This window comes from Lepidochelys kempii, chromosome 16, assembly GCF_965140265.1.
Source record: "Lepidochelys kempii isolate rLepKem1 chromosome 16, rLepKem1.hap2, whole genome shotgun sequence".
NCBI lineage: Eukaryota > Metazoa > Chordata > Testudines > Cheloniidae > Lepidochelys > Lepidochelys kempii.
In genome coordinates, this window is record NC_133271.1 from 29363034 (window position 1) to 29390356 (window position 27323).

The following is a 27323-nucleotide window of genomic DNA, read 5'->3' on the forward strand; positions in this document are numbered from 1 at the left end:
ATAGAGTTTTCACAATCTGTAAATTTTCAGAGTATACTTTGGTATGACCAAACAGATTATAACAGTTTTACTGAACTTTAGAATTATGCTGATGCAGAGTCCAAAGCCATATCTGAAAGCTTGATAGTGATATCATGCCCTCTCTTTCAACATGCTGGGGTGGTCCTGCCACCCTTACTTTGAATAGTATCTTGTTGCAAACAGTTCTATTGAAATGACTCAGACAGTAGTGTTTGAGGAGTAACTTCTTCAAGTAGTTGCAGATGGTTTTCTTCATGGTTACTGTCTCAGTGAGTTCCTCTGTATTTTGTAGATAGTAGTAGTTTATAACCAGTAATTAGTTTAGTTTTATTAGTTGTAAGTAGTTGTGTTAGTTTTGGAAAGAAACCTGGTGAATGGGCTCACAAGGTTTTAAACACTGTCCATCATGTTGCTATCCCAAATTGTGACCCCTACACAAAGTGCCTTTTTTGTCTCAGTGAGGAACACATTAAAGAAAAGTGTAGTATATGCAATTTGTTCAAGAAAAGAAGGCAGATTGCCAGAGTCCCACACCTCAAACAGTACCTCATGGAGCAAGCCATGAGGCCCATTTCAGCCCCAGGACCTTGTTCGACCCCTCAGTCTGCTATAGAGGTGACAGTGGTCTCTGACAGACACTTGGACTTGGACTTTTCCCAGAGAGGGGACCAATATCTCTTCTCTGGGCCTCCCTAAAAGAGGACTCATAAAGCTGACTGAAGTTGAGCCATTCCCAGTCCAAGAGAGACTCTTCCAAGAGGAGTGCAGAGCATCGCCAGTACTCCTCAGATACCTAGGATAGAGCCATGTCATCCACCCACTCCCTGTTACTGAGACGAGAACAGATCAGTACTTACCATCAACTCCAGTACTGTCTGTGGGACAACCATTGAACCTGGTACTAATGAGCTCCATTTCTTCACCAGCATTGTCAGTACCAACAACCCAACAGACTTATCAGGCAGCAACTGATTTGTTTTGCGTCTCTGTTCCAGACTTTTGTGTACATGAGTCCTCAGCAGTAGAAGTACCCCCTGCAGTTCCTGGCTCATCTGAATCTGTCACTCTGGAGTACAGATTGTTAAAGGCACCATTGTTGGTACCAGTTAGGAAGCCCACCAAAAGAGTGACCTCAGCATTGTCTTCGGCACCAGTGTACTCTGTCTCAGTACTGATCTATTCTTTACCTTCAATGTCAGTCTGTCTCAGCACTCACAGCTATTGGACTGGACCATTCCTCGGACAGGACACTGACTGTACCTCATACTTTGGCACCAGTACCGAAATCCATCCCAGCAACGACTTTCAATGTGGTCTTGACATCTCAGGGGGCATTTGTGGTACCACCTACCATACCAGGTTTGGTACAAATCCCTCTTCCCACTGGCTACAGATAGATCAGGGCATTTAGTGGCTCCATCAGGTTTTGTTCCTGTGTTGCCCAATGATTATTCACAAGGTCCATTGCACTGAGGTTTAGAATCCTCCTCTACTTGCAATCCCCTCCTAGGCATTGGTTGAGTAAGTGTTCCAGACCACCTTCAGAGGAAGAGCATCAGTAGAGAGACCAGCACTGTTCCTTTAGTAGAGACAGGTCGGCATGACCCAGTTCCTACTCACCTCCTGTGTCATACATTTTTCCTCAGTGGTCCCTTCAGAGCCCATGGGGGTGGGCTGTCCGCTTCCAATGTACCGATCATTGGCACACTCCAGACGAAGGTTGCCAGACCATTTTGCTAGTCAACTTTCTAAGCCACCTATACTGGGGACACATACAAAAATTGCTCCCACTGAGCCTCCAATACAGCAGTGTGAGCCACTACCAGAAGAACCAGTCCAGCTACAGGAAAATCCACTTGTTCCTGTTACTTTGTCACTGGATAATTCCATGGCCCTAGATTCTTTCTCCCCTTTTCCAGAAACTTTTCCCTACCAAGACCTCCAAAGAAGGATGGCTGCAGCGTTGGGCATTCAAGTTGAATTTGTCCAAGAGAATATTCATAAGATTTTGGACAGACTTTAGTTGTCAGCCATTCAGAGGGTTGCCCTCGCTATAAATAAGGCTTTCTTTGAGCTGACAAAGAGCATTTGATCACACTACTTTCTGTAGCACCTATAGCTAAGTGCATGGACAAGCATTATTATGTCCCTATTCAAGGCTTTGAATGTTTTAATTTCCATCCAGCCCCAAGCTCCCTTGTAGTCATTGCCACCAATGAGAGGTCAAGGCTGGGGAGATTCAAATCAACTCCCAAAGAGGAAGAGGCCAAGAGGTTTGATTTGATGGAAAGAAAAATGTATTCCATCTCATCTCTCCAAATGTGCATAACTAATCAGCAGGCACTTTTATCAAAGAAAGACTTCATAAACTGGAAATCTATGTCCGTATTTACTGACAGACTTCCTGAAGATGCAAGGGAAGAATTTAAGGTTTTCATGGCAGAGGGCCACCTAAAAGCCAAGGCATTGCTTCAGTTGACACTGGGGACCCCGTTAGGAGGAGGGTCCCAGCCTGAACATCTGCACAGCAATTTTACAGTTCCACAGCCCAAGTCCTGCGAGCCTAAATCAGACATGGGCCAGTGATGTTTAATTGCTGTGTACTGTAGATGAACACTTTGAGTACATTTCCCAGACCTGAAGAGCTCTATGTAGCTCAAAAGCATCTCTCTTTCACCTACAGAAATTGGTCCAATAAAAGATATTATCTCACCCACCTTGTCTCTTTAATTTACCAGTATAGTTAAACCACCTCCCTGAACAACATAAACTAAATTAGCAAAAAAAACTTTTTTGCTGGTATAGCTGCATCTACGTGGGGGAGGATTTGAGGGAAGGGGGTGTGACGTTGCACTCCATATGTTTTATGGAAAGATGCTTATGAGTGTGAATATGATGTAACTGGAATATGCTTTATGTAAAAGGTCTCTTGTAAGGTATCATAACAAAGGTTATAAACTACTGAATATATTCCTCCTATTTGTATGCATGTAACATTCTTGTATCTAAAGCTAGAAATACAAAGTATAACTCTGAGGTCCTATTGTAATTATGCAATATGTGGGCCATTAGTGGTCGTTTTAAATCTTGATGGATCCCATTGACTAGGACAATTGGTTGTAAATGGTTTATTTACCTGCAAGCCTTCCTGTGTAAGTGTGGGCCAACCCAGGAAGAATGGAGACTAGGGGTTTTACAATGACATGTGACCGTGTCACATGATACTGGAATCCATCTTAATCTGGTACTTTTCCATTTAGAAGGAGGGGTGGGGACCTAGAGAGACAAAAGATTCCCGCCTTGTGCCAAAGCTATAAAAGGGGGTGGAGCAGGACAAAGGGAGGGCCAATCATGAGAAAACCCCTGGTTGCCACCTGAGATGTCTGCTGGAACTAACAAGGACTGTACCAGGGGAAAGGATTGGGCCCAGACTGGGAAGGAGTTTAGTCTGTGAAAGAAGCTTATTGGAACATCTCTGAGGGTGAGATATTACCTGTAATCAGTTTCTTAATGTATTAGGCTTAGACTTGCATGTTTTTGCTTTATTTTGCTTGGTGACTTACTTTGTTCTGTCTGTTATTACTTGAAACCACTTAAATCCTACTTTTTATACTTAATAAAAGCACTTTTGTTTATTAATAAACCCAGAGTAAGTGATTAATACTTGGGGGAGCAAACAGCTGTGCATATCTCTCTATCAGTGTTATAGAGGGCGGACAATTTATGAGTTTACCCTGTATAAGTTTTATACAGAGTAAAATGGATTTATTTGGGGTTTGGATCCCATTGGGAAGTGGGTATCTGGGTGCTGGAGATAGATAACCTGCTGGGCTGTTTTCAGTTAAGTCTGCAGCTTTGGGGGTGTGGACCAGATCCTGGGTCTGTGTTGGAGCAGGCAAGTGTGCCTGGCTCAACAAGATAGGGTTCTGGAAGCCCAAGCTGGCAGGGAAAATGGGCTCAGAGGTAATTTCAGCACATCAGGTGACAGTCCCAAGGGGGTCTCTGTGACCAGACCCGTCACAGGGGGGCATTGCTGGCATAGCTATGTGTGTCAGCATTGTGGTTTTTTTAATACTCCTGACCAACATTGCTATGCTGACAAAACTTTGTAGTGTAGATTTAGCCAAAGTCACTTTCTCCATATGGTGTCCTATCTGCAGTGTACCTGATTCTCAGAAGGACTGAGCACTGCAGCTAAGTTGAAGTCATTGTGAAATGTGGGTACTCAGCACCCCTGAAATATAAGATCATTTTCATAGTTTTCTTAATTCCTGTAACTGGTTAACTAATAAATATTAACGTGTATAATTCTCAGTGTGAGGGCCTCCAAATTCACCTGCATTTGCTGGGCTATAGAGGAACTTGTGAAGGTAGATTGCTTGCATTGTGTCTTGTGAGGAGCACCCTAATTTTAAGTTGTTTTTCTGATTTGGAGATGATGTTACTACCAAGAGTATTAAGTCATTACTGGCCCTTTTTCATGGTGAGGATAAAGAAATAGTAGATGAAAAAGACACACAAAAACAGTGAAGGTACTCACTATGAACCTATATGGGAAATAGGATTCAAAGTATATCATGACATTATCAGTATCCTGTCATTGTCATGCTCCTGTGGTTGCCAGCGAAACTGCATGCATGCATGCATAGCTTTACCCTATTACAGCTAAGCAGTGGAGTACTTTTATGTTTAGATTTTTATCAGGTATATGCTGAAGTAAATAGTATTGTTCTATCTCTTCCCCAAAAATGTGCAAATAAAGGTGTGATGTGTCACCATTTATGGCATGGCTGGTACTTGAGTGCTGAAAATCGACTGTTATGTCTCTGCCATTGCTTCTCCTTTGGTTAAGGAACAACTCAGTTATGTGAGGTCAGAGTAAAACACATAATCCATTTTGTATAAACTCCTTGAATCCTAGTGTAAGAGTTCATCCAACATACTCAGCTTGCCATTCAAATCTTCCAGCACCAACACATAGTCCAGTTCCAGCAAAAGATCAGAAAATAAACTGTAAAATGTTTCCATAAAAATCAAGCAGTCCCCACTGAAACAATAAAGAACTCTAGAATAGTAAGTAAAAGCTCTTTCTCAAAAGTGAACAAATTTGGGATCAAAAGAATGAACGTATAGAAAATTATAAAGCAAGAATTAACAATTGTTGGAACGTTTTCACAATCCTAGAGCCACAGGCACAGAGGATAAAGTCCCATTTCAAGACTCCAGTAATACCATCTGGTTACTCCCCCTCATTACAGGGAATTCCCAGATGATAGATGTTTGCTATGACGTGATTAAAATAACACACTGGGAGGCTAACCAGTTGTACAAGAATCTTCTCCAAAATTCCTTCAGCCACAGCAGAAACATGCTGTGGGTTTTATTACTGTAACTTCCTCCGCATTGCAAGGCTTTTGAAAGACGCATGTCATTTTCTAGATACTGAGATCCTGCTGATGGGAATAAGCAATGCCATCTCCTCCCTCAATGGAGAAGAATGTTTCATATCCACCTTGAAGCCTGTTGCTACAGAGATTTACAAGGATTGTTTAATGGCAATGGGCTATAAATTATAGAGCATGGAACAGAACCCTTTTCAAAATAGCAGCCATGTTTGTTTTGTTACCATTGGAGTCTTTCATCTGACTGGTTAACTTAGCCCCTCGCTTCCTTACATGAATAAGATTTGGGTGATTTATGAACTCCGTGCGCTTTTACCCATTCGCATCTCAGTTTGAGAGAAAGTTCAGCAGTGCTATGCTCATGGAGCATTTGCCAATATTAACTGTATGAAATTGGTTCATTGCAGTTGTTGCTTATGCTTTCAAATGTTTCCTTTTTAATCGCATGTTCAGCTACTTTTATATTTAAAAACTAAAAAAAACTGTTTGTCTAAACTGAATTTGATTTACCAGTAACCTCACCCAAATCTCAAAGCTGCAGTTTCAAAGGATATCAGAACTGTTCTAGGTTTTCAGTAAGCTTGGCTGCAGAAAAAAGGAATACTGTATTTTGTTATTTTATGCTCCATGTTTATTTGATGAAGCCACTGAAAAAACACTTTGTTTCCCTCCCAAACTGAAAGGAATGGAAGAAGAATTCATTATTGCAAATTTTCTTTTCTATGGATCTTTACTTCCAAAATCTGTTTCTGGGTCTCAGAGTGATGATTTGTGGTATTTGCCTTCAGATATCTTTTGAAGTTCACTTATGTGCTGGTGTCTTCGCTTTTTGCCTGATTTAGCTATATTAGATCAGATCTCTTAACTCAGCTAGACAGTGCGGTCACATGGTCAGTGTCAGTCAAACCAAAAATCCAACAACTGCATGAAGAATCATACAGGAGGCTGGTACATAAAAGAAACTTTGTTTAATAGTGTGGCCTCTTGTCATGTATGCTAAAAACATAAAGTTCATATTACAAGGTGATCCTTCAGTGTAACAGAGCCTCCTGGAACCAGGAAATATGCAGCCCTTTGTAATATTCTTATCCCAATGGGGTATTTAGAAAAAGGTTAGTCTAGCAGTCTTCAGCCTAAATTATAGAAGAAGGTAAATGTGTGGATTATCTGTACAACAGCAACAAAAATGGGAAGTTAGATGACAGAGATGTATGAACAGATTCATAGATAAGACCAGAACAGACCATTATGATGATCTAGTCTGACTTCCTTACAACCTGAATTTAAGTCCTACTTGAATTTGAGAATATCTTTTAGAATAACATTCAATCTTGATTTAAAATTTCCCATGATGGAGTATCAATCACAACCCTTGGTAACTTGTTCCAATAGTTAATTATTCTCACTGTTAAAAAATTGTGCCTTATTTCTAATTTGATTTTTGTCTATCTTCAGCTTCTAGCCATTGAATCTTGTTATACCCTTTGCCTGCTAGATTAAAGAGCCCTTGATCATCCAAATGCTGTTCTCCATGCAGGTGCTCATAGATCAGGGGTGGGCAAACTACGACCTGGGGGCCACATCCGGCCCTCCAAACGTTTTAATCTGGCCCTTGTACTCCCACTGGGGAGCGGGGTCCGGTGCTTGCCCTGCTCCAGTTGGGGAGTGGGGTTGCCCCGCTCTGCGCAGCTCCCAGAAGCAGCAGCAGCAGGTCCCCCTCCTGCTCCTATGCATAGCCAGGGGGTGCTGCACACTGACCCTGCCTCAAGCACTGCCCCTGCAGCTCCCATTGGCCAGGAACCACAGCCAATGGGAGCTGCAGGGGTGGCGCACAGAGCCGCCTGGCTGCCCCTATGCTTAGGAGCAGGAGCGGGGACATGCCGCTGCTTCTGGGAGCTGCTTGAGGTAAGCGCTCCCCAGAGCCTGCACCCCTGACCCCCTCCCTTGCCCCAAACCCCTGCACCACCCCAATCCCCCTCCCACCCTCCAAACCCCTTGCTCCCAGCCCAGAGCACCCTCCTGCACCCCCAACCCTTCATCTTCAGCCCTTACCTCCCCCTTGCACCCCAACCTCCAGCCCCAGCCCAGAGCCCCCTCCTGCATCCTGAACTCCTCATTTCTGGCCCCACCCCAGAGTCCACACCCCCAGCCAGAGCCCTCACCTCCTCCTACATCCCAGCCCCCAATTCCATGAGCATTCATGGCCCATCATACAATTTCCATACACAGATGTGGCCCTCAGGTCAAAAAGTTTGCCCACCCCTGCCATAGATTGATCAAGCCACCCCTTAACCTTCTCTTAGTTACATTTAACAGATTGAACTCCGTCAATCTATCTCTGTAAAGCATATTTTCCAATCCTTTGATCATTCACATGGCTCTTCTCTGAACTCTCTCCAATTTATTAAAATCCTTCTTGAATTGTGGACACCAGAACTGGCTACAGTATTCCAATAGCAATTCACTAGTACCAAATACAAAGGGTAATATAACCTTCCTGGGCAGCAGTCTCCTTTTTATACAATCAAGGGTCGCATTAGCTCTTTTGGCCACGGCATCACACATGCGAGCTCATGTTCATGTGATTACCCACCATGACCCACCCACCCCCATTTCTTTTCAGAGTCACTGCTGCTCAAAATAGAGTCCCTCGTTCTGTAAGTATGGCCTACATCTGTGGTTCCTAGATGTATAATTTTACATTTGGCCATATTAAAATCATATTGTTTGCTTGCGCCCAGCTTACCAAGCAATCCTGATCACTCTGTATCAGTGACCTCTCCTCTATATTATTTACCACTCCCCAATCTTTGTGTAAACTACAAATTATTTGTAGTCATTTTATATTTTCTTTCAGGACATTGTTCAAAGTACTAAATAGCACAGGGCTGAGAACTGCTACTTGTGGGACCACTAGAAGCACTACACCTACCAGCGGTTCTCAAACTTCATTGTGACCCCCTTCTGATGACAAAATTACTACATGGCCCCGGGGGAGGTGCCCAAGCTCTGCTATCCCGGGTGGGAGGAGGCGAGGCCGGAGACCGAACCCCACCACCCCAGGCAGAGAGAGAGGGGGCTGGAGCCCAAGCCCTGCTGACTCAGATGGGGAGAGAGGGGGCTGGAGCCCGAGCCCTGCTGCCTAAGCCCCGCTGCCTCAGGTGGGGGTTCAGCTTTAGCCCCGGGTCCCAGCAAGTAACAAATGCTGGCTCTGGCGATTCCATTAAAATGGGGTCGTGACCCACTTGGGGGTCCCAACCCACAGTTTGAAAAGGGCTAGATGATGTTTTCCCATGTACAACTACATTTTGAGACCTATCAGTTAGCCAATTTTTAATCCATTTAATGTGCACTTTGTTGATTTTGTATTTGTTCCAGTTTCTTGATCAAACTACTGTGTGATACCAAATAAAATGCCTGGCATAAATCTAAGTTAAGTACGTCAATGCTATTATCTTTATCAAGCAATCTCATAAAAAAATCAAATTTGACAAGATCTGCTTTTCCAATAATTCATGTTCATTAGCATTAGTTATATTTCCTTTATTTAATTCTTTTTTAATTATGTCCCTTATCAGCCTTTCTATTATTTTGCCTGGGATCAGTGTTTGAGTGACAGGCTTATAATTACCCAGGTTATCCCATTTACCATTTTTAAATATTGATACTACATTAGCTTTCTTCCATACTTCTGGAACTTCCCCAGTGTTCCACGACTTAGTGAGAATCAACATTAGCAATCCAAACAGCTCCTAGGCCAATGCTTTTAAAGTTCTTAGATGCACATTAGCCAGATCTGCTGATTTTAAAATGTCAAACTTTATTAGCTACTGTTTAACATCCTCCTAAGTCACTCCTGGAGTGGAAAGTGTTTCATCTTCATATGATATGACTACATCATCTGGCTTTTTTCCAAATAAAGAACAGAAATGTACATTGGAAAACATAATCCCAACTATACATATAAAATGATGGGGTCTAAATTAGCTGTTACCACTCAAGAAAGAGATCTTGGAGTCATTTGGATAGTTCTCTGAAAACATCCACTCAGCGGCCGTCAAAAAAGCGAACAACATATTGGGAATCATTACGAAAGGAATAGATAATAAGATAGAAAATATCATATTGCCTCTATATAAATCCATGGTATGCCCACATCTTGAATACTGCGTGCAGATGTGGTCACCCCATCTCAAAAAGGATATATTGGAATTGGAAAAGGTTCAGAAAAGGGCAACAAAAATTATTAGGGGTATGGAACGGCTGCCGTATGAGAAGAGATTAATAAGGCTGGGACTTTTCAGCTTGGAAAAGAGATGACTAAGGGGGGATATGATAGAGGTCTATAAAATCATGACTGGTGTGGAGAAAGTAAATAAGGAAGTGTTATTTACTCCTTCTCATAACACAAGAACTAGGGGTCATCAAATGAAATTAATAGGCAGCAAGTTTAAAATTAGCAAAAGGAAGTATTTCTTCACACAACGCACAGTGAACCTGTGGATCACTTTGTCAGAGGATGTTGTGAAGGCCAAGACTATAACAGGATTCAAAAAAGAACTAGGTAAATTCATGGAGGATAGGTTCATCAATGGCTATTAGCCAGGATGGATAGGGATGGTGTCCCTAGCCTCTGTTTGCTAGAAACTGGGAATGAGTGACAGCAGATGGATCACTTGATGATTACCTGTTCATTCTCTCTGGGGCACCTGGCAATGGCCACTGTTGGAAGACAGGATACTGGGCTACATGGACCTTTGGTCTGACCCAGTATGGCCATTCGTATGTTCTTATATTCTTAAATATTTATTGAATACTTCTGCCTTTTCTGCATTATTATTGACAATTCTACCATATCTATCTAATACAATTTTTAGGATTCTTTTTGTCCCTAATATAATTTTTAAACTCCTTATTGTCCATAGATTTCTCCTTGTGTCCTTTTGCTTCTCTTATTAATTTTCTACAATTCCTAGCAACTGATTTATATTCATTACTCTCAACTTCCCCTTAACTTGCCTCAGATGTTTCTTGTGACCCTCAATGTAGCCTCTCTCCCCTCCTAGTGGCAAGGGTTACAGCTTACTGAGTCACCTTCATCATTGGCCAGTCAACGGGTTTTGTGTAAGAACCCTCTTTAGTCCTGGTCTTCCTTCTTGGGTTTGGGGGGGGGAGGGAGGGAACCCAGGCCCGCCCTCTTCTCCAGGTTCCAGCCCAGGAACCCTAATTGGCAGCGGCAACAGGTTGTTTTCCTATACTTCTGGAGCTATAGCCCTTCCCTGGGCTACTTCCCCAACTGTCCCTCCTAGCACCCTCCTCAGTACCTGACCACGCTTGTTCTCCCAGCTACTCCCAGTTTTCTGTTGTTCTCCCAGTTTACTGAGCACCTTCTTTCTCCCAGTCTTCACACAACACACCTTCTTACTCCCAGCTCCTACCAGCCAGCCTCTCTGAAGGGACTTCCTTTTAAATTAGTCCCAGCTGGTTCTAAATGGGCTTCAGGTGATCTGATTAGCCTGTTTCCCTTGATTGCTTCTAATCAGTTCTTAGTTGGTTCCAGGTTTCTTATGGAGTTTGCCTGACTTAATTGCTTCTAGCACCTTCCTGACTGCTCTGGGGTAGCCCCTGCCCTGGTCACTCAGGGAACAGAAAACTATTTGTCCAGTGTGTTTTCCTTCTGCCAGACTCCTGCACCCAACCGGTCTGGGTCTATCACATTGCTTTCATTTGCCCACTAAACTGAGTTGATTTTTTTTTTTAACCAGTGTGTCCTTCTTTCTCAATTGTGGCTTTTGGGCAGCTAGTAAAATGTTCTTAAACAGTTCACAATTATCATTCACATTTTTCTGTTTAAATTCTCTCTCCCAACTGATCTGGCTCATAATTGTTTTTATCTTTGTGAAATCAATCCCTTTTAATTTATCAAGTATATATTTTACTGGTTTGGACAATATTCTGTTTTCACATTACAGTGTGATCAAGTCATGATCACTTGTACCTAGGCTACCGCTATTTTTTAGATCCATGATCAATCCTTTATCTGTCAAGATGAGGTCTAATACAGAATTCACGTATGCTGGATGCAACGTTTTCTGAGTTAGGAAAAGATCATTTATAATATACAGAAATTGCAACAATGATTTAGTACTGGTAGCATGGGACCTCCAGCATGTGTCACTAAGTTGGAAGTCCCCCATGATAACTTTTTTTTTAAACCTACACATTATAAGTAGGTGCTTAAAAAGACAGTCATCCTGTTCTCTAATGTGATTTGGTGGTCTGTATCAGACTCCAACTAGTAGCCCATCTCGTGCTTGATCTGTTACGACATTGAGCCATAAGCATTTAAGATCATTTTCTTCCAAGTTGTCAGTGAGTTGGAAGCAGGTAATCATTTTTTACATAGTGTGTCACTCCTCCAACCCTTTTCTCTATTTGATCCTTCCTAAATAGGATATAACCATTGTGACAGGGTCGGGTTAGATGGCTATAGGAGAGTAATAGAAGGCAGATATATTAGCCCCAGGCTAAGTAGGTCCCTTTTCCCTGGGTAAGGTAAGAGGGAAGGTTTTTTTTTTTCTATGCATAAATTTTATTTTGTATTTATAACAAATACAAAAAAGCAAACTTCAAAAATTGTAAATGTATAGTGTGACAGGGTCGGGCCAGATGGCTACAGGAGAGTAATAGAAGGCAGATATATTAGCCCCAGTCTAAGTAGGTCCCTTTTCCCTGGGTAAGGTAAGAGGGAAGGTTCCAGAACAATCAGGAACCTTCTGGAGACAAATTAAGACAGGCTGATTAGAACACCTGCAGCCAATTAAGAAGCTGCTAGACTCAATTAAGGCAGGCTAATCAGAGCACCTGGGTTTTAAAAAGGAGCTCACTTCAGTTTGTGGTGTGCATGTGAGGAGCTGGGAGCAAGAGGTACTAGGAGCTGAGAGTGAGAACGCGGACTGTTGGAGGACTGAGGTGTACAAGCATTATCAGACATCAGGAGAAAGGTCCTGTGGTGAGGATAAAGAAGGTTTTGGGAGGAGGCCATAGGGAAGTAGCCCAGGGAGTTGTAGCTGTCACACAGTTGTTCCAGGAGGCACTCTAGACAGCTGCATTCCACAGGGCCCTGAGCTGGAACCCGGAGTAGAGGGCGGGCCCGGGTTCCCCCCAAATCCTCCCAACTCCTGGTCAGACACAGGAGGAGTCGACCTGGACTGTGAATTCAGAAAAACAGCCAAGCTGAGGGTTGCCATGAAGCTCCAAGGTGAGCAAATCTGCCAATAAGCGCAGGACCCACCAAGGTAGAGCAGGAACTTTGGTCACACCATTGATTTTAACATTCCAATCATGCAGATCTTCCCCCTAAGTTTCAGTAATATGAAGTAGGTCAAATTTATGCTCATAATTGCATAATTCCAATTCTTCTTCTTTACTACCCATGCTCCTAGCTTTGGTGTATAATTAAATAAAATGTTTCTTTTCTTCATGTCCACTGGTGTCTTGATTAACTATGTGCTTTATTGTGTGCTAAATGGATGCTCCTTTGTTCCCTCTTTTTATCCTGTTCTTTTATTATTAGTTTAACACCCTCCTGACTACTCATAGACTTTAAGGTCAGAAGGGACCATTGTGATAATCTAATCTGACCTCCTGCACATTGCAGGCTACAGAACCTCACCCATCCTCTCCTTTAATATACCCCTAACCATGGATGAGTTACTGAAGTCCTCAAATCATGATTTAAAGACTTCAAGTTAGAGAGAATTCACCATGTACACTAGTTTAAACCTGCAAGTGACCCATGACCCATGCTGCAGAGGAAGGCAACACCCCCACCCCATCCCTAGTCTCTGTCAAACTGTTGCAGGGGGAAATGCCTTCCTGATCCCAAATATGTGATCAATTAGACCTGAGCATGTGGCAAGACCCACCAGGCAGGCACCTGGGAAAGAATTATCTGTAGTAATTCAGAGTCCTGCCCATCTATAGTCCCATCTCCAGTTGTTGGGCATTTTTGCTACTGGCAGTTGCCAATGGGCCACATGCCATTGTAGGCTGTCCCATCATACCAGCCCCTCTATAAACTTATCAAATTCAGTCTTGAAGCCAGTTAGTTTTTTTGTCCCCACTGCTCCCAGCCTGTCCCCCAGGAAATTGGTTTTCCTTCTACTGAGATGGAGGCCATCCAAACCGTGAAGCCCCCTCTCTACACAGAAGATGGACCAAGTATTCCACAAAACCAAAACCTTCTGTCTTACATCACTTAACTAGCCAGTGATTTACTTCCAGAATCTTTTGCTTTCTGTCTTCCTTTGCTTGCAGGACAGGAAGGATCTCCAAGAAGATCACTTGGACATTCTTCTGCTTCAGCACCATTTTGCATTCCTTGATGTTATCTTTAAACTGTAAAGTACCTTGTAACACAGTGTCATTACTGCTGTGATATGCACCATTACCAGAGGAACTTTGCCTGCCAGCTTCAGTAACATCTCTAATCTTAGAGTGATGTCTAATGTCTTGGTTCTGGAAAGGCAGTACACCACCTGTTGTCCACCTGTTCCTTGCAGAACATTCTTTCCATTCTTCTTAGCATAAAATCCTCTTCAAGGGTCATCTGTCTTCCATGGATGGTTGAAGATCCACTTAAAATTGAAAACTGAATCACTGTTGTAGGATTACCTTAAACTTGGAGTTAAATTGCAACTCTCCGTATTTTATAATGCCAGAGTCATTCCTGTGGAAGCCAGGTGCCTAGGTATTTCAGGCATAAGGATCCTTATCCAAGTCTAATAATTTGATCCAGAGTTGGCTTTTTCATATTGATGTTTTTGTTGGGATAGATCAAAATGCATTTTTGAACTGGTCTAAGAAAAAATGTCACTTCTGATGTGTCAACCTTTAAATAAAAGACTGAGCAGGATTACAGACTTTTACCTTGGAGACCAAACAACTTCCCTTAAATCCCATTATTTTCTACTGCTAGTTGTGCATTTTGTGGATATACATTTATCTTTCTCTGATTACCCTGGTTTCACTGTAATTCACTGTGTCCTGTCCCGGCCATCATATTAACCTTCTTGTTAATAAAGAAGCATATATCTTGCCTAGATATTTATATTATTGCACTATTTTCTAATGCCTGTATAATTGTGCATTGACCTGGTGTCAGTGTGTTAAGACAGATGCTTTCCATTAAAGATCATTTCTCTGGACACTGGCCCTCACCGTTGCACTGTTTTTTTGCAGCAGAGCAGGAAAGAATTTTGGAATGGAAATGTTGTTGTCTTAGCACTCTAGGAAATCCAGCGTGACACTGGTTGCAATAAGAGCATTCTTGAATTGTGCGTCAGGGATGAAAACCAGCATTTCTGGGATGTAATGTTTGTAGGTAGTGTTGGTGGTATGTTGTCCATTCTGCCTTCTGAGGCACCAGATACATTGTGGAACCAAGTTATGTCAATATGTACGTCCGGAATTACCCTTGAATATTGATAACAGTGCAACCCATTGCAAACAGGGACAGTATAATCTGTCTCTGGAGTAATGCTGTGGATCATTTGAGGCTGTCTTGTCCGATGTGACAGCACTTTGCTCTGGGTGGGTAGCTGGTGGGGCAGTTGCTCTTCATTATACTCCCCAATCTTGCCATATGCTGAAGAATTAAGACTAGTAATGTTGTTTGTATGAATTTAAATACCCCCAGTAAAATTGCAGCCCTGTTCAAATTCTCCTCTCAAAAACACTGGTGCATAATAGATGATCTGTGGGAGCCAGGATGAGGAGTGTATGTGTTAAACAAGAGGTTGGAGGAGGTAGATGCAACAGAAGAAAGGACACATGAGGAGGAGTGTTGAGATACTACAGCAATAAATACATTATAACTAAGGCTACGATTTAGTCACGGGTATTTTTAGTAAAAGTCATGGACAGGTCACTGGCAATAAATAAAAATTCATGGCCCCGTGACCTGTCCATGACTTTTACTAAAAATACCCGTGACTAAATCTTGGTTGGGGACGGGGGCACTAATGGAAGGGGGTGTATGGCTGGCCCCGGGGCCGCTCCAGCAGCAGCTGCACGGCTGACTGCGGAGCCATCCAAGCAGCTGGCTGCAGAGCCATTCCAGCAGTGGCAGATGTGACTGTCCCTAGGGCCACCTGAACAGCAGGCCCCGGAGCTAGCTGCATGGGCGGCCCTGAGGTCAGCCACACTCGCCATCACGGAGGTCATGGAAAGTCACGGAATCCCTGACTTCTGCGACCTCCGTGACAGACATGGAGCCTTAACTATAAACCCTCGCAGGCAGGCAGAATGATATGTTACAATTAACATTACATTCTTGTAAATAAATATACTATTAAACATTTATATTTATTCAGTATTATTTTCTTACAAACTTTTTCAAATCCCACAAAATAAGCCTTATTTTCATAAGTACACATAATTATCACATTTATAAAATAAATATTTCCTACCGCACAGTTCTCTGGGATCATGTAGGGACCCCTCCCACAAACATGTAGAAAGGGAAGAGTTCTTTGCCACTATGGTTTTCGTGTCTGCATTTTCAGATTCATATTTCTGCTTTGACAAAAAGTATAAAAGATAATTCACACTGACATTTTAAACATATCTGTGACAAGGCAGACTGGCCCCGCACTGGGAATGAGAGGGTCAACCCTTCCCTGCTGGCAGAGGAAGCCACACCCCTGAGGCTCTGCTGGGCATGTTCCAATAGAGAGTCAAGTATAAAAGCCTGCAGAGCTGCTCAGTCAGGGCTGGCTGCTGAGGAAGGAGGACACCCAGCGGAGGCTCCAGCCCAGGAGCAGTGGCGACTTGTATAGGAGGGAGCTGAGGGGCCAGGAAGTGGGACCAGAGACTGGCAGCTGTGGGAACCCCAGGGAGCCCCAGAGGCTGAGGAACCTGAAGACTCTGATGCCACAGGGATTGCTACATTTGGAGAACTGGTAGGAAGTGACCCAGGAAAGGGAAAGGAGTAGTATCTCCCACCACACTGAGGGCAGCGTGTTGCGGTAGGATTCCCCGTTGACCCGGGGCCGATCATGCCATCAATGACACGGCCCTGGGTTGGAGCCCGGTGAAGACGGGTGCGCTCGGGCTCCCCTACCTGGGGTCTCTAACCTCCCCCCTTTTTTTTGTGACAACATAATTCACCGACCCCTCTCTTATCCCAAAGGAGATAGATGAACTCTGGCTGCTGGGTCGCACTATCCTAAGAGGGGAAGAGGACTTAGAGGGACTCTGGCCCTCAGGTCACACTGCTTTAGGAGTGCACTATAGAGACTCTGGCCACTAGGCCACGGTATCCCACCAGAGGAAGAGAGTTTTGGGAGACTCTGGCCATTGGGCCACACTGCTTTAGGAGCGTACTATAGGGACTCTGGCCGCTAGGCCGTGCTATCCCACCGGGGAAGAAGATTTAGAGGGACTCTGGCCATTGGGCCATACAGCCCTGACTACCGGGGAGGTTGTGAAACCAGCGTAGAAGCCAGGAGGTGGGGTTAACCTTCCCCCCACCCCCAGAATCAAAGGGGTTGACGAGGTACAAAACCCACCACAATATCTCTTAGTCTCTTAGGTGGATTTAAAGGGCAGAGGTTAACTTTAGGAATCCTGGACCTGTTTTGTATTGAAGCTAAATAAATAAATATTCTTTCAGATCAAACCAGACTTCCTACTTAAAATAAAATAATTAGTTTCTTCTGTTTACCTTTCTAACTTCAGTGAACGCTTTCACTACTGATGTGTCTAAAATCCTGTTTTCCAGATTATCCTTAAGAATTGAGCCAGGAAGCAGCTCTCCTCGACTGGTCTCCTCCAAGGAAGATCTTGCAGGTATAAAAAGTTGTTGTGAATATTTGAATCTCAACAACATATCAATATTACATCTGTATTTACTTAAATCATTCTCTCTAGTTTATGCATCTGGAGTTTCTAAGCTTGTTATGTCCATATAGTGAATCCAATTCACATCAGCATTCTGCCTAGGGATTCATTGCATTTCAAATGGGAAAATTGCATTTTATTGTAATTAAATAGGTATGCTGAAAGAATTGTCAGAAAATCAATACCTCATTCTGACCTTCAGAGCATTGAGTGATGTAGATGATCCTAAAAATGTAATAGTTGTAGAACTGTCAGTGATGAATTTTTCAGTAGTGAGCACCTGACTTCAGTATATTTGTAATAACAAAAACAAGTGGTCACTTGGTAAAATAAATAGCCAATCAATTTAGAACAAATCACACATCATGTAGTTAGTCTGGAATTCACTGCCATGGGTGGTCAGAATCAGATAGTGTGGCAGCATCTTAGAAATAGCCAGATGATTGTATAACTGCTAATAACAATTGCAGGTGGTGAGCTACGATGCTCATCAGATATCATGCTCCAGTGGTCAAGAAGGAAGTTTTGCCTTTTCATCTGCAGTAGAATGGCAAATCCTATAATCTTTTAAAAAATAAGTAAAATCAAAACCTTTAGAAGTTATTCTTCACTTGAAGAGATTGTAGATGGAGCATGCATTCAGCACTGTTTGGCTAATGGGTTTATCGATCTCTAATTTCACATGAAACTGGAAAATGAGCATTTCTGAGGTTAGTGGTTGGCAAGCTCCACATTTTTAATAGCCAGTATACAAGCCAAGTAGGTATTTTCCTCTGTACTTTTGAGTAAAAGCACAGAGGTATTCCAGCTCTGTTTCCCTAGAGATAATCCCTGGGGCTGGCCAACACAGGTTGGCAAGGGTGCAGTACTGCTAACCAAGTTTGTCTCCACACCAGCCTTGTCACCACATCATTCCTGCCAGGGACCAACGTGCCCAGTGGTATTACTCTGTGCTTCTTTGTCAGACTTGTTTCCATGGAGCAGTCCCCTAAGAGGTAGATTTCAGAGTAACAGCCGTGTTAGTCTGTATCTGCAAAAAAGTACTCCTTTCCTTTTTTCTAAGAGGTAGAGTATCTCTGACAGCTGAGCATTGATAAAGATTGCTAACTTATAAATAAGCATAATTTATCACTGAACACAAATGCTACATAAGGAATAGATAGAGTATTTGTACATGAAACAGAAATTGGATGGATTCAGTGTTTGTTATAAATGTGCTTTTTCATTTATACTTATCTAGTGAATAGAAATCAGGACTGTATCTCTTTCAGTGTGCTTGATTCAGTGCAGTAAATAGTAAATTAAGTTCTCTACACATAGTTCTGTGTAAAGTAGCACTTTGAACTAAGGAAGGGAGCTATATCACCTCGGGAAAGGGTAAAGGAGTGTTGTGATAACTACCCAACACTATCTATTATCTATCTATACAATAGAATTCATAAGAGATTTTGGCTGGAGTCTGTTTCCCCAATATACAGACATGCTTCCCCATTATCTACTAAGACTTGTTCGGAAGCAGACTGAAGATGGTAACCACACAATACAGGCTGTTGTCTCTTTTTGTCTTATGAAAGGATTTGATATAAGTGACTTGGGACAACTTGGATGTTTCATTATTTTATTTCTAAGTGCCCTGTTACCAGTTTGAAGGTAAAGTAACAACCTTCACAGCTACTAGATTCCATGTGGATCTGTGGGATTCAGTAGGAGCCTGGGTACAACACACTGCTTCCCTTGACTTGACTGAATAGACACTGAGGATATTATGATGCATAAAGTCATAGAAATGGAGCCTTGTTTTACCAAAACTAGGCAACATGTTTGATTAAAGGACCACTGTTGAGATTGGTTGGCCCAAAATGCGAACTTGCCTTTTTATTGCTCATATGTTTCCAGAAACTATGTCATTCTGTATGATGAGGGTTTGTGATTTGAGAGTAGTGGTTTGGAAAACAAATTCTTCAAAACCTGCTTGCCTTTATTTGATTAACCATGCAATAAGAAGCTTGTGTGTGCAGCCCAGCCCTCATGGACAATAAATAACTAGTGTGTAACTAAGTGCCCAGGAACAGCCCTATAATAACATATTGGTACATGCATGCAAGTGGGGGTAGGGAGATATGTAACCAGTTTTCAGTTTTGAGCATCTAAGAGCTTTTTCTAAACAGTGAGGGAAAATGCTTTTAAGAAACTAAAGTTTATCTTCCTAACTTGGCAGTGTCCTTTTAAAATATATAAGATTCTTTGTAGATACAATGGTATTTAGTGTTCACTTGGGCTTCATCTTGTTAATATAGTGCTAGGATTCCAAATAGATTGTAGGCTTAGATATGTAATCTGGCTTTGTGTTGAAATATTTGGATTATCTTGACAAATGAGTTAATTTTTACTAAGGTAGCCCCAGAAGAAGCTATGTTCAGCTGAAATATAAACATAGAATCATAGAACTGGAAGGGACCTCAAGAAGTCTTCTGGTCCAGTCCCTTGCATGACTAAGGATTATCTAGACCATCCCTAACAGGTGTGTCATAAATATAAAGGGAAGGGTAAACCCCTTTGAAATCCCTCCTGGCCAGGGGAAAGCTCCTCTCACCTGTAAAGGGTTAAGAAGCTAAAGGTAACCTCGCTGGCACCTGACCAAAAGGACCAATGAGGAGACAAGATACTTTCAAAAGCTGGGAGGAGGGAGAGAAACAAAGGGTCTGTGTCTGTCTGTAGTCGTCTTGGCCAGGGACAGAACAGGAATGGAGTCTTAGAACTTTTAGTAAGTAATCTAGCTAGGTATGTGTTAGATTATGATTTCTTTAAATGGCTGAGAAAAGAATTGTGCTGAATAGAATAACTATTTCTGTCTGTGTATCTTTTTTGTAACTTAAGGTTTTGCCTAGAGGGGTTCTCTATGTTTTTGAATCTAATTACCCTGTAAGATATCTACCATCCTGATTTTACAGGGGGAATTTCTTTATTTCTATTTACTTCTATTTTTTATTAAAAGTCTTCTTGTAAAACACTGAATGCTTTTTCATTGTTCTCAGATCCAAGGGTTTGGGTCTGTGGTCACCTATGCAAATTGGTGAGGCTTTTTATCCAACATTTCCCAGGAAAGGGGGAGTGCAAGTGTTGGGAGGATTGTTCATTGTTCTTAAGATCCAAGGGTCTGGGTCTGTAGTCACCTAGGCAAATTGGTGAGGCTTTTTACCAAACCTTGTCCAGGAAGTGGGGTGCAAGGTTTTGGGAAGTATTTTGGGGGGAAGGACGCATCCAAACAGCTCTTCCCCAGTAACCAGTATTAGTTTGGTGGTGGTAGCGGCCAGTCCAAGGATAACGGGGGTAATATTTTGTACCTTGGGGAAGTTTTGACCTAAGCTGGTAAAGATAAGCTTAGGAGGTTTTTCATGCAGGTCCCCACATCTGTACCCTAGAGTTCAGAGTGGGGGAGGAACCTTGACAAGGTGTTTTTCTAATCTGCTCTTTAAAATCTCCAAAAATGGAAATTCTACAACATCCCTAGGCAATTTATTCCAGTGTTTAGCTACCCTGACAGGAAGTTTTTCCTAATGTCCCACCTAAATCACCCTTGCTGCAATTTAAAGCATTCCTTCTTGTCCTATACTCAGAGGTTAAGGAGAATTTTCTCCCTCCTCCTTGTAACAACCTTTTATGTATTTGAAAACTGTTACCATTGCCCCCCTCATTCTTCTCCAGACTAAACAAACCCAATTTTTTCGATCTTCCCTCATAGGTCATGTTTTCTAGACCTTTAATCATTGTTGTTGCTCTTCTCTGGACTTTGTCCACATCTTTCCTGAAATGTGGTGCCCAGAACTGGACACAGTAGTCCAGTTGAGACCTAATCAGCCCGGAGTAGAGCAGAAGAATTACTTCTCGTGTCTTGCTTACAACACTTCTGCTAAGACATCACTGAATGATGTTTGCTTTTTTTTTGTAACAGTGTTACACTGTTGACTCATATTTAGCTTGTGATCCACTGTGACCCCCAGATCCCGTTCTGCAGTACTCCTTCCTATTTTGTATGTGTGGAACCGATTGTTCCTTCTTAAGTGTAGTACTTTGCATTTGTCCTTATTCATCTTGCTTACTTCAGACCAATACTCCTGTTTGTCCAGATCATTTTGAATTTTAATCCTGTCCTCCAAAGGACTTGCAACCTCTCCCAGCTTGGTATCGTCAGCAAATTTTATAAGTGTACTTTCTATGCCATTATCTAAATTCATTGATGAAGATATTGAATAAAACTTTCACATTTGGGTTCCTAAAGTTAGGCACCTAATAAGTTGTCTGATTTTTCCTATGTGTACTGAGCATCCACAACTCTCACTGAAGTCAATAGATACTGCTCATACTTAGCAGCTCTGAAAATCAAACCAGATTTTTAGGTGATTTTGACCTCCTAGTTTGAAGGTGTTTTCCCATACTCCATTTCCCCAGTACAGTACCCTTGCTAATCACTGTGAAAAATCTGGTAGATTCAGAAAGAATTTCTGCATTGATATTGTGATATCTTAGGGATGATAAATTAGGCATCAGGTTGCAGTGTTGTATGAGGGGAAAAAAAGGACCATGTACTTTTGAACTATATATACAAAGACACCATATCACAGCATAAGGAGCCCTTTTCTGCATTATAATGTTTTACTCTGGGGACCTCATTCCCAGAAAGATATTGACAAACTGTCAGAAATTCTTAAGTACAATAAAAATAGTTGCAGAGCTGGAGAAATTAATTTACATGAAGGCATTAATAGCTAAATCCATAAGGAAAGGCAGTTGTGAAAGTACCAGAAGTTGGAACATTTACAACTGAACTGGATAAAAAAATGTGTAAACATAAACTATAAAAGAATCCTGCACTAGCCATGGAATGTGGATGGTATGATCTAATAAGTGACTTTTCTAGATCAGCATTTGCCTCTTAGCCTTGAAACTAGAGCTAAAATAATTCATAATGAATAATTCATCTTCAAGAATTGCCTGCCCGAATCTTCTCCTGTGGGATGTGCATGCAACTTTGTTGTCGAGCCAAAAACTCTAGAAAACAAATAGACATTATGTGAGCTATGTGCATCCTCTCTCATGGGTTTGAATATTTAGACCTGAAATTTTATATTGAGCAATGGCCCCAACCCTCTATCAATCCCTGTTCAAACACTGCAGTTAGCAGCTGGTGAGCAGCAGAACCAACTGGTCTTTAGTCTGCACTTTGCTGCATCCTCTCAATAATTAGTGGAAGTATAGTTGTTAGTTTTTTGTGTATTTTTAGGGCTGTCAAGCATTAAAAAAATTAATTGTGATAAATCACGCAATTAATCGCACTGTTAAACAATAGAATACCATTTATTTAAATATATTTGGAAGTCTTCTACATTTTCAAATATATTGATTTCAATTATAACACAGAATACAAAGTGTACAGTGCTCACATTATATTTATTTTTGATTACAAGTATTTGCACTGTAAAAAACAAAAGAAAATAGTATATTTCAATTCACCTGATATAAGTACTGTAGTGCAATCTCTTTTTCATGAAAGTTGAACTTACAAATGTAGAATTATGTACAAAAAATAACTGGATTCAAAAATAAAACAATGTAAAACTTTAGAGCCTACAAGTCCACTCGGTCCTACTTCAGCCAATCACTCAGACAAACAAGTTTGGTTACATTTGCAGGAGATAATGCTACCCGCTTCTTCTTTATAACGTCACCTGAAAGTGAGAACAGGCGTTCGCATGGCACTGTTATAATCAGCATCGCAAGATATTTACGTGCCAGATGCGCTAAAGATTCATATGTCCCTTCATGCTTCCATGCATTCCAGAGGACATACGTCCATGCTATTGACGGGTTCTGTTCGATAACGATCCAAAGCAGAGCTGACTGATGCATGTTCATTTTCATCATCTGAGTCAGCAGAAGGTTGATTTTCTTTTTTGGTGATTCGGGTTCTGTAGTTTCCATGAAGTGGTATTAACTTAATACACACAAATTCTTCAGTTGACCTGGAAATTACAGGGAGTATGGCTCACTAATATATATGCAGAGCTCTACACAGCATGAATGGGAGCTTATGCATAAACATCACAGAGGAAGCAGAGTCTATCACACAGAAAATATTCATTTCATTCCTTGTTCATTCAGAGGAGCATTATGTATACTAGAAGATCAGATTCTCAGGCAGGCAGTCAGTTATGTCTTGAATTCTAGTTTTAAAGAATGAGTGGATGGTAATCAGAATGATGGCACTGGAGTAACGACCTCCAGAAAAATGAGAACATCTGATATGAAAACAATATCCATACCAGCTCCCAAGCGCAATGCTGCTCTCAGCAGAGAAAGTCCTTTGGATAAAGATTCTTCTTTCTTCAGTTCCAGTTGTGACTGGCTGGCTAATGGGATGCAAAGATCTAGGATGCCTCTTGTTTTGTCAGCTTCAATGAACCTGCAGTCTTAGCAGCACCTGCCTGCTTGACCAGCTTTGATTTTTCCCTCAAAAGTCTTTAAATCCATGGTTCCAAGCCTCTGAAAGCTTCAGCATAAGACTTTGGAATAGATACCACCAAGAGAGTATTCACTCTTCCCAAGCTGCTTCATTAACATTGGAGCAAGAGCAGTCCAAAGATGCCAACGAATAAGGTATACGACAGGCACCATGCCCAAGTGGGAACTTTAAAACTAACAAGTGTGGTGAAAAAGCAACACACTTAAAAAAAAAAAAACTATAATGAAAAAATACTAAGGCTGTCAACTCACGCAATTAACTTAAAAAAATTAACTGTGATTAATCTCACTGTTAAACAATAGAATACCAACTGAAATTTATTAAATAATTATGGATGTTTTTCTACATTTTCAAATATATTGATTTCTATTACAACACAGAATACAAAAGATTAGAGTTGGAGAGACCTTAGGAGGTCATCTAGTCCAACCCCCTGCTCAAAGCAGGACCAACCCCAACTAAATCATCCCAGCCAGGGCTTTGTCACGCTGGGACTTAAAACCTCTAAGGTCTAAAAGCTGGATAGAGAATAGGAATGCTGCATTTACAGTTTTCTAATTAGGTTATTCACTTTGGAAAATGAGCAGAAATATAAATATTTCTCTGAACCAGACTAAAAATCAGAACATGCAAATTATATTTACTGAAATAGTATCCATCATCTTGAAAGCTGTACTGTTTTAAGCTATCTTGATTTGCCAGCTTTGTCTGTTCTTACCCAATAGTTGATGAGAGGAAGCAGACCTGATCTGATAAGTAGTTTCAAATTCAGAATGACATTTATTATGATCAAAACCTAGACCACTGAGTGACTATGATGGGATATACAAACCCCACATTGGGCAACATGAGGTTAAGGGATTATTTTGGGCTCAGCCAGCCCCGCCCTGTCACACCTGCAGCAAATGCTCCATCTGCTGGAGGAATTAAAAGGCAGGGAATTAGCTCATTTGGGTGGCAGAGCTGGAGGTGAGAAGACTCACAGCTCCAACAGTGCAGAGCAGAAGGAAGCCTAAGACTCTGACACAGCTGCCCAAAGGAGCCCTCCCAGAGGCAAGGAAGGACCCACCCCAGAGACCACCAGAGAGGGAAGTATCCTGTGGACCTTGGACATTGGTAACATAAGAACGGCCATACTGGGTCAGACCAGAGGTGCATCTAGCCCAGTATCCTGTCTTCCGACAGTGGCCAGTGCCAGGTGCCCCAGAAGGAATGAACAGAACAGGTAATCATCAAGTGATCCATCCTCTGTCGCCCATTTCCAGGTTCTGGCAAACAGAGGCTAGGGACACCATCCCTGCCCATTCTGGCTAATAGCCATTGATGGACCTAGCCTCCATGAAATTATCTAGTTCTTAGTTCTATAGTCTTGGCCTTCACAACACCCTCGGGCAAGGAGATCCACAGGTTGACTCTGCCTTGTGTTTAAAAAAAACCTTCCTTTTGTTTGTTTTAAACCTGCTGCCTGTTAAGTTCATTTGGTGACCTCTAGTTCTTGTGTTATGTGAAGGACTAAATAACACTTCCTTATTTACTTTCTTCACACCAGTCATGATTTTATAGACCTCTATCATATCCCCCCTTAGTCGTCTCTTTTCCAAGCTGAAAAGTCCAAGTCTTATTAATCTCTCCTCATATGGCAGCCATTCCATACCCCTAATAATTTTTGTTGCCCTTTTCTGAACCTTTTCCAATTCCAATATATCTTTTTTGAGATGGGGCAACCACATCTACATGCAGTATTCAAGACGTGGGTGTACCATGGATTTATATAAAGCCAATATGATATTTTCTGTCTTATTATCTATCCCTTTCTTAATGACTCCCAACATTCTATTCCCTTTTTTGACTGCTGCTGCACATTGAGTAGATGTTTTCAGAGAACTATCCACAATGACTCCAAGATCTCTTTCTTGAGTAGTAACAGCTAATTTAGACCCCATCATTTTATATGTATAGTTGGGATTATGTTTTCCAATGTGCATTTCTTTGCATCTATCAACATTGAATTTCATTTCCATTTTGTTGCCCAGTAACCCAGTTTCGTGAAATCCTTTCGTAGCTCTTCACAGTCTGCTTGGGACTTAACTATCTTGAGTAGTTTTGTATCATCTGCAACTTTTGCCATCTCACTGTTTACCTCTTTTTCCAGAATATGAATAATCCCTCTTATTGTGGTTTGGATTTCCCCACTAGGGGAAAGCATTGGACTAAGATGACCCCGACGGGTGGGGGGGTACGAGAGGAAGAGGCCCAGGGAGGACAGTCTGAAGCAGCCTTGGTTGCCAGACAACTGGTAGTCCCAAGTGTTCTGAGTCAGAGCACAGTGGAATGGGAGGGCCCGGGCTCCCCTCCTCACAATCCCATTGCGGCCGTGACCACTAGGCCTCACTATCCAACCAGACCCCAAGTGAGGACTGTTACAGTGACCGAGAGAGAAATTGATAGATGTATTCTAGATTAGACTTTGCATCCAGAAAGTGGTTTATATCATCCTTGTTTATAACTCAACGAAAGCCATTTAAATAAGCTGTTAATGATATACATGAAATACTGCTGCAGCCATGCAAGTCGGAGCAAAATGAACTTTTCTATTTAATTATTTTTACAAGTGTGCAAGGAGTGATGAATTGGTACACGGGTGTCCACCAAATGCCAGAGCCCATCAGATTTCAGCTCTTTCTCTTCACTTCCTTTGTGCCATAAAAATCTTGTGAGTTTAGCTAAGGTGATTTATGCCTTCATTCTGCCAAAGGAGAACACTTCTGTGGTATAAGTGTAACCCACACACTTTCGGGGTATGGTGTTCTGTCCCATCTAGTGGCACCAAGACCACTTAGAGAGATTGAGTCAGCTCTACAGTCATAGCTAACAGCCATATCGCTTTTAGCGCATGCAGTAGAGGCTCCTGCACTAAGCTCCAGAGGTCCCAGGTTCGATCTCGCCCGCCGAGGACCGGGGTCTGTTGGCATTACATAAGCAGTAAAAAGCATTCAGTTTCCTGCTACATTCAGCCCCTAAAACAAGACAGAAATTCTGGTTACAAAACAGATCATAGAATCATAGAATATCAGGGTTCAAAGGGACCTCAGGAGGTCATCTAGTCCAACCCCCTGCTCAAAGCAGGACCAATCCCCAATTAAATCATCCCAGCCAGGGCTTTGTCAAGCCTGACCTTAAACACTTCTAAGGAAGGAGATTCTACCACCTCCCTAGGTAACGCATTCCAGTGTTTCACCACCCTCCTAGTGAAAAAGTTTTTCCTAATATCCAACCTAAACCTCCCCCACTGCAACTTGAGACCATTGCTCCTTGTCCTGTCCTCTTCTACCACTGAGAATAGTCTAGAACCATCCTCTCTGGAACCACCTCTCAGGTAGTTGAAAGCAGCTATCAAATCCCCCCTCATTCTTCTCTTCTGCAGACTAAACAATCCCAGTTCCCTCAGCCTCTCCTCATAAGTCATGTGTTCCAGA

The 27323-nt window shown here is 42.0% G+C and overlaps 1 protein-coding gene across 23 annotated transcripts in view; it reads left to right on the forward strand.

Moving 5' to 3' along the window:
* Positions 1 to 27323, forward strand: part of RALGPS1 (Ral GEF with PH domain and SH3 binding motif 1) — a 399374-nt gene that overhangs the window by 321259 nt on the left and 50792 nt on the right. For all 23 annotated transcript variants that reach the window (XR_012155323.1, XM_073315016.1, XM_073315014.1 and 20 more), the window contains one exon: positions 17209 to 17276. Coding sequence is in view for 22 of the 23 variants with exons in the window: in XM_073315016.1 (XP_073171117.1) it covers positions 17209 to 17276 (68 nt within the window). In the remaining variant the exon portion in view is untranslated. The remainder of the gene's footprint in view (positions 1 to 17208; positions 17277 to 27323) is intronic.